Below are 13568 nucleotides of genomic sequence, written 5' to 3' on the forward strand. Positions count from 1 at the left end.
ATCCTTTGCCCTAAGCCTGAGGCAAAAGCTGAACAAGGGAAGCGTGTGCCCACCCCCAAACAGGGCAAAGTGAGTGACAACTGACACAGGTAAGGCTGAGCTTCTCGATGCTTTCTTTGCCTTTTGTCCACAAGTGCTCTTAGAAAGAAAGAAACAGCACATTTGTATCTCTGAGGCAGCGAGAAGACAGACAATTCTCACCTAAGTTGCTGGAGCTCCTGCTGGTAGAAAATGCTTTCTTGCTTCAGCTGTTCTTGAAGAAGCTGCTGTTTGTCTGCGTCTTGCTGATATTCCTGCAGTTGTGCTTTTAAGCGAGAATTTTCAGCTGATTCTACCCCGACGAGTATGTATTGCTGCTGCAGATTCTTCAGCTCTCTCACCTTTAATTGAAAGGAAACATCAGTGTGTGTGATAACTGAGCAAGCAGCTAGGTTTATTACTTACAAGTGTTTAAAAGCATTTCTCTGTGGCATCTGGAGAAAAAAAAGTCACATTCAGATGACAGAGAAACTAGAAACTGAATCAGTGATTAGAGCAGTCTACTAAAAACTGCTCAGAAAAAAAAACCTCAGTGAATTCTGCTGTTAATGAGAGTAGTGAATTTTGAGACCTTCCATGAAGATTTGACATATATTAATAAAAAGACCCCAGACTACAGTATTAATACTCTTACTCAGAGGAAGAAAAATTGAGACAGGAGCTAGTTAAGAATAACTCCTGAGGTTGGTATTTAGGGTAAACCAGGGAACTGAGAAAATAAAATCCATTTGACAGTCTGCTCAGACTGGGATTAGAAATAAGTTGTCATTACGCATCCATCACTGCAATCAGGACAAGACAATGTGACTGACTTTGGAAACAGGGACCCAACTAATGAGTCAGGAGATCTCTCTACTGAGGATCTATCTCAGTATTAGCAGTGCTACACAGATATGCAAGTTCAACAAAACAGCAGTAGAGGAGACATAAATCTACAAATAACTGAGATACAAAACGGGCAAGAAGGAGAAAATGTTTAAGACAGTATCACGAAGTCTATTGTGAATTAACAGAAGGGAAAACTAAGACTAAGTGTCAGTGGAAAATGATTGTAAAAGTTGGCCATCTGACCAGCAACTAGAACTCTGAAGCTTGCTGAGCTGCATTGTAAAGGCCAGAGCCTTCACAAACACAGAAACATTAAATATGCAAGTAAGGATGTCAAAATGAAGCTGCAATGCCTTGGACCTGTCTTGACAATCAGCTGCTAAGAGGAGAAACAGAGCCAAGCCTTTGCTCTAGTCTCCTGCAGAAACCCAAGACAAATCAAAAGCTTCCACAGATGTGGCCTAAGCAGGTTAACAGGGAACCTGTATCTTATTTCTACGATTCTGTATTTTAAATCAAGCTAACAAGAGAAACCTGAAATCACAGCTTCCATATGACAGAGAAGATAACACAGATGACACATACTAAATCCATGGGATCTGATAGAGTGTGCCCACAAGTGCTATTGTCACTGGGAGGCAACTCAATTACCTTTGAAAGGTCATGGTGACTGGGAGAGGTTCCTGAGGACTGGAAGAAAGCAAATGCCATCCCTACCTGCAGGAAGGAGGAACTGGGGAACTGCAGGCTGGTCAACCTCATCTCTATCCCTGGGAAGGCGACTAGTTCTGGAAACCATTTCCAGACAGCTATAAAAACAGGCTGCCCAGAGAGTGTGGAATACCCACCTATGGAGATACTCAAAATCCAACTGGATAGTGCCTTGGCCAACCTATTCCAACTGACCTTGTTTGAACAAGGGGGTTGGACTAGAAGGTCTCCAGAAGTCCCTTCCAATCTCAACTATTCTGTGATGACAATAATCTATGTTTCACACTGCAAATAGCAGATTTGAAGATCCAAATCTCCAATGGGGTTTTAAGAGCAGGAAGACAGAACAAAGACTTACTACTCTGTCTCTGTCATCCTGCAAGGAGGACAGTGCCTTCTTAAGACTCTGCACTTCTGAAAGAGTGGCGGAAGTGTTCCCTTCTGCTTGTTGCTTCACTTCTTCAGTCTTACGTATTTTGTCCAATTCATTCAGCAGACGGTCTCGCTCATTCTGCAGGCTTGCCATAGCCTTGGAGAAAGATTTGACTTGGTTGGAAGAGCCTTCCAGTTCTGAAGACAAACTGAGAAGCTCATCATCTTTGGCTCTCAGCTTCTGATTAAGTTTCTCAATCTGGGCCAAGAGACCTCTTTCATCAGTGGCTTTCTGCAGTTCTGTCAGCTCAGACCTCACTGTATCTCGGTCCCTGGCAGTGGAATGTTGCTCCTTTTGTAGCTGAACCATCTGTTCATGAAGATTCTGCACTAGACTCTTTTGTTCCTCTAAGTCTGCAGTGTATTTCTGTTTCAAAACATGAAGCTCTTCATTGGCCTGATCCCGGCTATCCTGAAGAGAGCTCATGGACTTCCCAAAAGACTGAATTTGAGCTCTGAGATCTTTGTTTTCATCTGTGACTGCAAGAAATTTCTGTTCCATTTCCATTAAGTCCCGTGCCAATTCTGCTACTCTTTCTTCTGCTGTTTCTGTTTCATTCCTCATTATCCCTGCATCATGGTGTAGGTGTTTCAATTCCTTCCGAAGCTTGTTCTCAGCTTCTTCCACTCTCTTGGATGCATCCCTTTGAACACATACCAGTTCCCCCTCAAGTTCTGTTATCCTTTTCTGTGAGAGGGAAAGCTTATGACTTAGTTCTCGTGCCTCTTCCTCTTGGGCCTTCAGTTGTGCTTGACACTCCATGATAGGACCCCCCTCACGTAATGCTGTCATCTCACTCTGCACCTGAGAAAGAGAGGATGTAAGGGTTTCAATCTCTTGAGACATACTGACTTTATCCTCTCTCAAGGCTTCCATGCACTTCCTGAGATCATCCTGAGTATGCTCAGACTCTTTCAGCTGTGTTTCTATGATTGTCTTGTCTTTTTCCAGAGTTTGGATCCGCTGAAGCTGTGTTTTGAGAAGTTGTTTCTGTTGGGAGTCCTTTATTGAAATCACTTGGTTCAGGTCTTCTCTATATCGCACCAACTCTGCATTCAGCTTGGCATTCTCAGAGTTGAGGTCATCCATCTGGCTATGAAAACTTCTAATTTCTTCCTTGAGCTTATTGTTTTCAGCAGCAGCCTCTTGAATTAGCTGGTCTTTGTCCAAGATTATAACAAGATGACGTTCCTCAAGTTGCTTGTAGTCTCTCAGTATGCGATCTCTGTCATCTTGCAAAGATGACATGGACTTGGTGAAGGAGTCCAGTTGTGCCTTCTGCTGCTTACTTTCTTCTCTGCTTATCTTCATCTTTTCAGTGAGACAATCAAGTTTGTCAAGAAATTTGTTCTTCTCATTTTCCAAGGCTTTTTTATCTTCTTCCTCCTTACTCAGCCTATGCTCCAGCTCTTTCATCTCTTCAGAATGTTGCTGCTGTAATTCAGATAGAGCCGCTATAACTGCTTCTTCCTTTGCAGACAGCAAACTAATGATCTTTTGATCTTTGGCACTAATTTCTTCATGCAGCTTATTTGTTAGGTCCTTGGAAGCTTGCAGATCAGCCTCAAGCTGTTCACAGCTGAATTTAAAGTTCTGGATACTGGTCTCTTGTTGCTTGACCATACTGTCCAGCTCCTCTCTGACCAATTCACATTTGGTGAAGGAATTCTGTAAGTCAGCAAGCTGGTCTCTCAGGCTGCTGATTTCTGACTCCAGTTTCTGCTGTTCGATCTGAGACTTGCTGTACAGTTTCTGAGACCCGTCAAGTTGCATCAAAAGGTCTTTTTTTTCCTCCTGCAACATTTCACATGTCTTTTGATAATGCTGAATCTCACTCCTCAATTCGGACTCACAGTCTCTCTTGCTGCATTCCAGCCTGAAAACAGAGAAGAGAAAGACAGTGACAAATCAATGAAGTATCTCAGTATCCAAATACAGTAACAGTTTTCATTGATTATACTAATTTAGAAAAGACACAAAATTCATTTTACTTTAAGAAAGCACGTGGGAAATATCCAGATGATTAGTTTTCCCTCAATTTAAAATTCAAGGCATCTTTTAAAGTTCTGACTGCACTACTGTCTGAAGGGAGTGGTGCTAGGGAAATATTTTTTAAAAGTTGTCCATTGAGGGAAATGTTTACGTTGATATTGAAAAAAAATGGAGGAAGGTTAAACATCGAGGGTTATCACCTCCTTTTCATTAAAATACTTCTTTCATCCACTGTGGCTAACAAAAAAACCCCAAACAAGCAAGCAAGCAAGCATCACGCACACACACACTCTCAATGAAATCACTGTTCTCATATGCCTGATGCTCATTTAATGTTCCAGCATGCAAAGAAATAGCATTTTGATCACAAACTTTATAGAACAATTTTACTCATGTAAGAACAGTTTGGCTTTGAATTCTGGGAATTCCCAGAGGTAAGTTTTGGTACATTTCCATAGCTCCACCTTTCCCTCAAAATCTATTGGGATTCAACTGTAATTATCTATCCCAATGCTCTCTTGACCTGCCAAGTTTAATCTTTGAATGCAACAACTCTATGCAACAGAATCTATTCCAAATTTCAGATTAATAAAGATTCTAGATAGTCCTCTGATGACTACTGCTTGTTAAAGAGAACAGATTTAACACAGGTGCCCTAATAATGAGAAAAAGGAACATTACACAGTGTTAATCTCCTTGTATACTTGGTGCAGTCAATAAATACATAGTAACTCCCTACAACATAACTCCAAACCTCTTTTCTATCCAAACACAAGCAATCCAGGAGATAAGCCTGTTTACGAGTTTATTAGGAAGACTAATTTCTGCTCTCCATCATAGGCATTCATTAGTTTTTCCAATCACATGTCATATTTAGCATACTTATGTACTCAAAATTCTTTCTTTCTGGTATAGTGCAAAGGGGAATCCTACCTCACCTCTGGCTGCTGCCTTGTCAAAAGGAAATACAAGAATACCAGCTGAGTCATTATCACCTTTACCTGGATATATGAGTCTGAAGTTCTTCCACACGTATGGTCATCTGTTTAATCTGGTCCTTTAGCACAACACAAGTTTCCTCTTTTGAACGTATTTCTTCCTCTTTCTTTTGAATACTTTCAGTGAATTTCTTCTCCCATGTTTTTGATTCATCTATCACTCTATCCCTGTCATCCTGAAGGGATGACATGCTCCTGGTGAAGGCTGCAAGCTGGGCTAGTGTTTTGTTTAGGCTGCCTTGCAATTGCTTGGCGTCTTGATCTTTTGCCTTCAAGGAGTCTTGAAGATCGCCAACAGTTGCTTCTGTATAGTCTTTCTCCCTCTGCAAAGCTGCCAGCTTTTCTTCCATGTTCTTAATTTCCTTTGAGTGCTTGTCTTTTTCCTGTTCCAGTCTTCTCTCAAAGTCCTCATCCTTTTTCTTCATTTGAATTTTAATATTCTCTTTGTTTGCCTGCAGCTCTTCTTTCACTTTGACACTCTCTGCTAGAACCCTTGCTGCCTCACTCTGGGTGTCATCCAATACTACTCGGCAGAGAGCAAGTTCTGTTTGGGCTTTCTTGGTGTCTTCAACTGCTTTTGCTAAAGTCTCTTTGATTGCTTCTACCTCTTTCTGAGACTCATTCTGCAGAAATTCCAGAGCTTTAACAGTTCTTTCTAAACTACTGTTCTTTTCCTGGCTTTTAATACAGTCCTTCTGCAGTTGCTTAATCTCCTGCTGTTTCTGTTTCAGCAGTTCCTGAAGCTCCTTTACATGTGTGCCATTGTCTCCCCTCCAACTGCATTTTAGCTTTTCTACATATTCCTTTTCTGAACTTGCTTTACTTTTCTCCTTTGCCATCTGACATTTCTCCTCCTCCAGTTCATGCATCATTCTCTGCAAACTCTGAAGCTCAGATTTCAATTGCTCATTTTTGATCTGGAAGTCTGTTGCATCTTGCTGATAGTTCCCAATAGTTCCATTAAGTTCTGCCAGCTGATTCATGAGCCTTTCTTCCAAATCATCCTTCTCAGCCTCTAGCTTGTCCTTCAGTTCTGTCATCCTGATGAGGTCATCTTTGGTTGTTTGGACTGTTTGTTCCATCTTTGCTACTGTGTCCTGAAGAGCATTCAATTCATGGACCTTCTCTTCCATTTGCATCTCTAAAGCAGTTTTCTCACTTGCTAAAGTCTCAACACGCACGTGGATATCACTCAGCTGTTGCTCTGAAGCCTTCCTATTATCTTCTAGTTCTGTGATTCGCTCTGTGAGCTGAGCTATCTGCTGTATGTAGGTACCAAGATCTTCACAAGGGCTACTACCTTCAAGGGCTTTTTGTTCCAGCTCTGCAGTAGAAGACTCTGGTCTAAAACTTACGTCTACTCGATTTTCAGTCCTCTCCATTGGTGGTGGTGTGGCAACTGCCTGATTTGTTTCTACCCCTGTTGCCTTCTCAGCAACGTACTTGTCTACCAGTTCTCTGCTTTCCTCCAGCTTAGATTCTGTTAACTGCAAATGACGCTTTAAGTCTGTGATCTCTTGATTCAGAGATGCCTTTTCAGCCATTACTCTCTCAAGCTCTGTAGAGAGAGACTGGTAATCTCTCCTAGAGCTTTCCAGATCTTCTTTCAGGCTAGTATTAGTAAAGACATCTCCAGTCCTGTGTAGCTCTCCATCTGTAAAACGCACCTCTGCTCTAAGCTTCTCATTCTCCTCCTCTAGTTCCAGGATCTTTTGTTGCTTTGATTTTGCAAATTTCCTCATTTTCTCCTTCATTCCATCAATTTCCTGTCCAGCTTCTTGTAGCTGCTTATCTGTTTCCTCTTTTTTTGCTTCAACACTTTTCAGCTTAATGAAAACTTCCTGCTTTTCCTGTCTAACAGTTTCCAAAACACGCTGAATCCGCTCAGTCTCATTACTCACATTCTCATAGGACTGCAGGAGAGTTTCATATTCTTTCTGAAGGTCCCTGTATTTCTCATGCCACTCAGAACTCTCGGCAGCTTGAAAGCATTTCAAGGATTCCACCTCCTTCTCCAGCTTCTCCTTCTCCAGAGTAACTCTGTCTAGAGAAAATGTCAGGTTTTTACAGCATCCATCAAGATTCTGATTTTCTGTAAGTACTTTATCAACTTCTGCAATAAGTTTTTCTCGCTCTTCAGTGAGGCCTGCTAACTTTTCTGTTAAAGTATCTGCTTCTTTAACATGGCCACATATTTGGTTTTCCATATTTGTCACCTTGACAGAAAGATTTTCAATAGTAGTTTTAGCACTAGCTAGCTCCTCTTTTAGAGATTTGCTCTCTTTTAGTGCCTCTTTTCTAGAGATAAGTGCAGCTTGCAACTTTCTCTGCATTTGATTCTTCTGTTTAGCTGCTTCTGCACCATCATCTTGCTTCTCCTGAATTTCAAGCAACTCTGTTTGCAGTCTCTTGCTTTGTTCCTCATGTACCTGAGCTTGAGTTTCCAACTGACTACATAGTCTCCTGACTGAATCCTCTTTTTCCAGCAACTGTGCCTGCACATTATTGAGAGCTTCACTCTTCTCCTTTAACTGCAAGTTAAGACATTCCACTTCTTCATCCTTTTGGTGCATAAGTGTTTTCAGGTCTTCCAGACAGCCCTCTCTAGAAATTTTTGCTAGATTCTCCTCCAGTTCTGTCTGAAGACTTGCTGCCTTAGCTTCAGCTTGGTCAGAGGTTCTCTTCAGCCCTTCTATCTCCAGAAACAACTGTGCTATGTGCTCTTGCAAATGAAAGACTAATTCTGATTTGCAAGCAAGTTCACTTTGCATATAGCTAACGTTATGTTCCAGTTCCTCCTTCTCCATCTGCAATTTTTCAAGTTTTTTCTTAAACTCTTCCCCAGAAACATCTGCAACTTGTAAGAGTTTATTTGTTGTATTTTCTCCTTCTGTGCATGAAGAATCCAACCCACCTTGATCCCCAAGAACACCCTCTGCCAATTCTTTCTGTTCTTGGAGTTGTCTGAGCTGAGCTTGGATGCTTTCCTTCTCTTTGCTTTGCTTATCAAATTGTTCTTGTAGGATATTGTAATCATCTTTCTGCTGTTTCAGCTGTTCTCTGTGATGCCTGTCTTTTTCTTGAGCCTTTTTTATAGTGTCTTTACGAGATACCAAGGCCTCCTGAAGTTTTTTTTGAAGTTGCTCTTTTTCTTGTTCAAGAGCTGAAATCCTCTCTTTCAGAGCAGACTTTTGGTTTTCTTCAAGATTTGTAGCTGCTGAACTATTTTTTTCATTCTCTTCATAATCTTTTGGGCTTTTACTGGTTTCGGTTACTTTGTCAGCAATTGTCTGACTCTCCATGATTTCATCTTTAATTGAAACAACGTTTGTCTTGCCTTGCAAGCTTTGCCTCATTTCCTTGATCACTGCCTGCAATTGTGTTTCAGTAGTCTCTTTATCCAGCAGGTCCTTCCGGATGCTCTGCAACTCAGACTCCTTTTCAGAAAGCAGCTGAATTAGATAATCCTCACTAGGCTGGCTTTCAAGATTCACTTCTCTGCTTATCACATTTGTCATATTTTCTTCCCCTTCAGCTTCTTGAGTCACTGAGGTTTCTGATTCGTGTTCTCTTCTTAATTGCATTAACTCATTCTCCAATTTACTAACCTTCTTCAGAAGCTCTTTCCTGTTAACGAGTGCTGCTTGCAGCTTCCGTTTTACTTGCTCATTTTCTTTTTTCAGAAGTTCAATTTTATTTACTAACACCTCATTTTCTTTACATGCTGCCTCTGTCTCATACTGCTGCTCAGATGCCTCACATTTTAGATATATATCTTTTGCTTCTATGTTTTGGTCTTTTTCTTCCTGGGCTTTTAATAATATACTTGTTTGCTCTTTAAGACTCTTCAGCTCATTTCCTAGAGAAAATTTCTCTTCATTCAGCAGGACCATTTTCTCAGACATGCTGACACTGATCTCTCTCATCTGTTGGTCTTTCTCCTGCAAGGTTTGTTGCAGGCTCTCTATAGACCTGGTGCGTTCAGCAACAAGCTGTTCTAGGCTTGCTGCTTCACATCCCTTTGAGACTAAGTTTTGGGAAAGCTCTTCTATCTCAGCTGTATTCTTTCTCAAAAGTTGTTCTAGATCAAGTACTTGACATTCCTTCTTCTCAATCTGGCTTCTCAGATCTTTTAGTTGCATGTCTTGGTCAGAAAGCTGAAGTTGTGCCTCATCCAAGTCTTTTTGCAAAGCTTCAATTTTTATCTCCTTAGATTTAAATTCATTTTTAAGACTTTGGATTTGTTCTCTCAGAAGACTGCTTTCACTGTCTGACAGCCTCTGCTTTTCTGAAAAAGCTAGATTTTCCTCAAGTTGCTTTACTTGCTCTTTCAGTTCTGTTACGGTAGAGAGTTCCTTCATTTGGCACAGAAGCTGATCTCGTTCGTCAGTCAAAACACAAAATGCACTATCATAATCCTCAATTTTTTTTCTGTATTCCTCAGTCAGTTGGTTTAGCCTGTTTATTTCTTCACCTTTTTCTCCTAAATCCTTTTTATAGGATTCTTCTGATTTCTGCAGAATTACTTGCAGTTCTGTAATTTGGTTTTGTAAGTTTATCAGTTCTTGAGATTGAGAGGTGCCAGGCTCTGGATCTGCTGTAGAGACTTCTCGCATTGCTTCCATCTCGCCTCTGCAGGGGACAGTGCTTCCCTGGGGCACTTCTTGAAGACTGATTCTGTTTTCCTGAAATACACCAACTTGCTGCACTTCTATTTTGCTCAGTAATGAGCTACTGGCCAACTCATTTTGGGTATCTGAAGCCTTTTGCTCTTCCCTTTCAAGAAACCGTATCTGGGAGTTATCTTCTAGCTGGTTAGCTGCTTCTCTGCTCTGGTTACCTGTAGAATCTTGGCCATTTGGGCCCTTGAGCTGCCTTTTCAGAAAATTTATTTCTTCTTGGGCTTCTTTCAGTTCCAGCAGCAAAACTGACAGCTCTTTCTGTTTCTCTGCAGCAAGATATTCCAGAATTCCAGGTGGACAACTTTCTTCAGTAAACTGCTTGCTTCCATTGGGAAAGCCATCTGGTTTTGCCTAAAAGAAAATAAAAGGTTTCAATTTTCCTTTGAATCCTGTGAAAGGGTGACTTTTGGAAGTATCTGCTTTTCACGTTTTGTAGTTTAAGGATACCCTTTCTTGAGCTGACTCTTGCAATAAATAGCCTCACTAATAACAGGAGGATGACTCATGTAATTTCTGTCCATTTCAGTTTCTGAAGTTGCAGCATCAAAGATTCTGGCTTCAGGATTAGACCATAAATGTAACTTCCTATTCCTTTGTTTCCCATTCTCTCTTGATTACAAGATAGCACGATTCCAAAGTGTTTCAGTTCTCCTATGATTCTCACTAGCTCTCCAGTGTACTTACCCAGCCACATTTTCCTGGCATCCTATCCATAGTCTCCAAATGAGGTTTTGTCCCGTATTCTATCTGTCCATTTAACATGGCAAAGAAACAGTGCATAAGCCCATATTCTAGTCTGTGTCCATCTCCAAAGTGAAAGCACCAAAGTGCTTGGCTTTTTCCAAATAACTGTCCTAAGCTTTCCTCCCACCCCCAAAAACAGATTACAGAAGACAAGCAGTCACAAATTATTCCCAGAAAGCATGGATCAGCAGCCCATGAGTAAGTCAACATCTTGTGTTGTAAAGGCTGTCCAGCAGTTTGGAGAGCAGAAACATTTTATGAGGAACCATTAAAGGAGAGCTGTCACTTAAAGCATGTTGCAGTGTTGTATCAACAACTTTACATTACAGAATGTTAAAAAAAGCCTTTGGGGCTTTTAAACTAAATTAAAGTTTTCATATCCACAGATGCATACAATACTGAGAGGAAAAAAGTTCTAGACTAAATTTGTACCTCAAGGAGCACCAAAGTGTCATCAAAAGGCTTTTGCACTTCAGAATTCACCAGCTCTCCTGACACACCTAGTGATAAAAGGTACACTTGTCACCATCAGCATCACAAGTTGCATGTAAAGTCAGTAGGTAAATGGAGAGAAAATATATGGGACTGTAGTTTCTCTAGTTTCCAAGGCGAGGAAAAGAAAAAAAGTTTGAACCTATAAATGCAAAACCTCCTGCGTTTGCTGCATGCTGGCATCACCTAAGTCTACATTATAACTAACCTCTACAGAAGAATGAAGAGGCAAAGAGACTGAACTAGGTGATGGGTTGTTTGCTTTTTGTGTGTTTTTTTTCTTCCTTTTTTTTTTTTTTTTTTAATAGGGTGGGGGTGGTAATTCCAGGCACAAAAAGAAATTTAGTAGCTTGCAGAGAGAAACCCAATTCTTCAATTTACGTTAATTTTCTTATGTGTCTTACACATCGGCCTCTGCATCTACAAACACGCTCTCCTTCAAACCCTTCTCTCTCATCTTAGGAACCACTTCTTTCTTCTCTTCAGATATATCCTATCCATCCCACATTAGAATGTTCTCTTCTACCTCATGTGCATCTTTTCTATCTCCTGTACATCTTTAGATTCTGACCTCAAAGCTCTTCTTTCCAAATCACCTTTGCTTTGTCCCTGAAACTTCTCAAACATCCACAATTTTCTTGTCTTGTGCCTTATTCTGTGTCCTCACCTGTAGAAGTAGAAGAGCAGTCTACGTAAGAGGCTGGAGCTTCGGGAGTCTGCAATTCCACCTCAGGTCCAACACACTTACTCTGTTGGTTGAAGAAAAAATACTGAAGTTTTGATCCATGATCTTTGCATTAGAACACAGCTATCTTAGCTGCCTGCTGCTCTGTCTACCCTTAAGTAAAAAGCACCAGTCCCAACTTTAGATGCAACTCTGATGTCTAATGGAAATCAAAACAAATCTACTTTTTTTTAAATAATTTATATTAAGCAAGAGACTAAGACCTGTCTCAGCAGATTAAGGCATTAATGAATGCAATGATTCTAACAACTTCGCATATTGAGATGCTTCCTCGTCTATCTTTACTGCTTCAACGGGTCAAACTATAGATCCATAGCCTTTCACTGAATCACCCAAGCAGAGAAGGTGAGGAGTCATGTGTTTGTCACTGTATGCCTCACTACTCCAGATAGTAATGAGATACTACTGCAGATAAAGAATGTACAGTCTTCCCAGGAAAGTTACAGTAGGCTCCTCCACAGAGAAAGACCCACCCCACACTGCTCTATGTCTCCTGCTTCTGTCAGACAGGACAGAACCTGAGTGTTGAAGAACACAGAGCACACTAGAAAGAGAGATTTTGCTATTTCACACACACCAACTCTTTTTGCCCACACAAAGATGCTGAATAAAGCCCAGGAAATTGGTTAGTTTGCTGTTGAACTACAAGAACTAAAACTTCATCTACTAATTCCTTCACTCCGAGAAATCCACTTAACATCCACCTAAAACGAATGGCAGTATTTCTGGCTAGTTCCCAACACATTGTCTTTCACCACAACAAAGAATTGGCACGGCTAGTACTGTTTCCATGGGAAAAGGTTTGAACTAGGATACAAAGAGACTACATGTCAGAACTAAGCGTCTAAAAAAAAAAAAAAAAGTTACTCCCTCCCACCCTCAAAAAAACAAGTCAAAAAACCCCAACCCAACAATTGAAAGACTGAAAAAAAAAATGAAGCGTTCAGAACTAACTTTTGCTGTAACTACCCAGAATGTAGGTACAGGGCACTAAAAGGGCACAGAATCATAAAGAAATCTCCAGTCCCAAGAGCACCTTGCCTTTGCATGCTACAAGCACTGAAATGGAACGTACGGCATGCATTGACCCATGCTAAACATTCACCTCGGTCTGAATCGTATGCTAAAGAACTTATCTCCACTGACTATAAAGGGGCTCTAGAAAATAGCTCAAAGGTTTATATTTGCCCTTGAAAAGATGGTGTGCATGTGTGTGCATACAAACTCATTGATCCACTAGCTTACACCCTGACTACAGGCAGTTGGAATGTAAGGGTCTGAAGTCAAGCAAAATGAACTGACTCAAAATGCCTTCTCCAGTTCCAACATAAGTCCAAAATGTTAACTTTTGCCCTAATACTTCACAGTAATATACATACACTATAAACTCTCTCTGTTGGAGAGGAATATGTTAGATAAAACACAGCAGGCTGGAACAGAGTGGAGCAGTCTGGAAAGAGCCCAGACATTGCTCTAAGCCAACAAAAAAACTCTACAACAAATTCTTAGTACAGATATACAGAGGTAGTAATCTCCATCACCTTGCTGACCGAGTATAAAGCAAAGCAGCAGGTATCTAATCCTGCACTCTTCTCACCGACAGACTGACTGCAAGTGTACCTGCCGCTGTTCACAGTGCAAGACTACAAGGATAGAGTCTACTTGTCTCCCTCACTTAGCAAAAATAACTCCGCTTCCTCCAGTTAGTCTGCCAGACCCCCATTAAGGCAGTGGGAATGGATAGGGCTGGTTTGAAAGGCATCCTATGACGTGTATTTACTGAAGCTTCCCCCAGTTTAGCCTATGGTTTTGATGAAAAACTAAGTCACAAGAGACAGAAAAAAGGCACAAATATGGGTTGGGTGGATGAAGGACACAAGAATTCCAAGCAGCCAGCAAAGGGA

General features: G+C 40.9%; 1 protein-coding gene across 2 annotated transcripts in view; it reads right to left on the reverse strand.

Annotated features, from left to right (window-relative positions):
• GOLGB1 (golgin B1) overlaps nt 1-13568 on the reverse strand; it is a 53019-nt gene that overhangs the window by 12515 nt on the left and 26936 nt on the right. For both annotated transcript variants that reach the window (XM_080392354.1, XM_080392353.1), the window contains 5 exons: nt 11587-11668; nt 10860-10927; nt 5005-10034; nt 1937-3887; nt 202-380 (listed from right to left, as the gene is read on the reverse strand). In XM_080392354.1, coding sequence (XP_080248480.1) covers nt 202-380; nt 1937-3887; nt 5005-10034; nt 10860-10927; nt 11587-11668 — 7310 coding nt within the window. The remainder of the gene's footprint in view (nt 1-201; nt 381-1936; nt 3888-5004; nt 10035-10859; nt 10928-11586; nt 11669-13568) is intronic.

This window comes from Falco punctatus (assembly GCF_963210335.1).
Source record: "Falco punctatus genome assembly, chromosome: 6".
Classification (NCBI taxonomy): Eukaryota; Metazoa; Chordata; class Aves; order Falconiformes; family Falconidae; genus Falco; species Falco punctatus.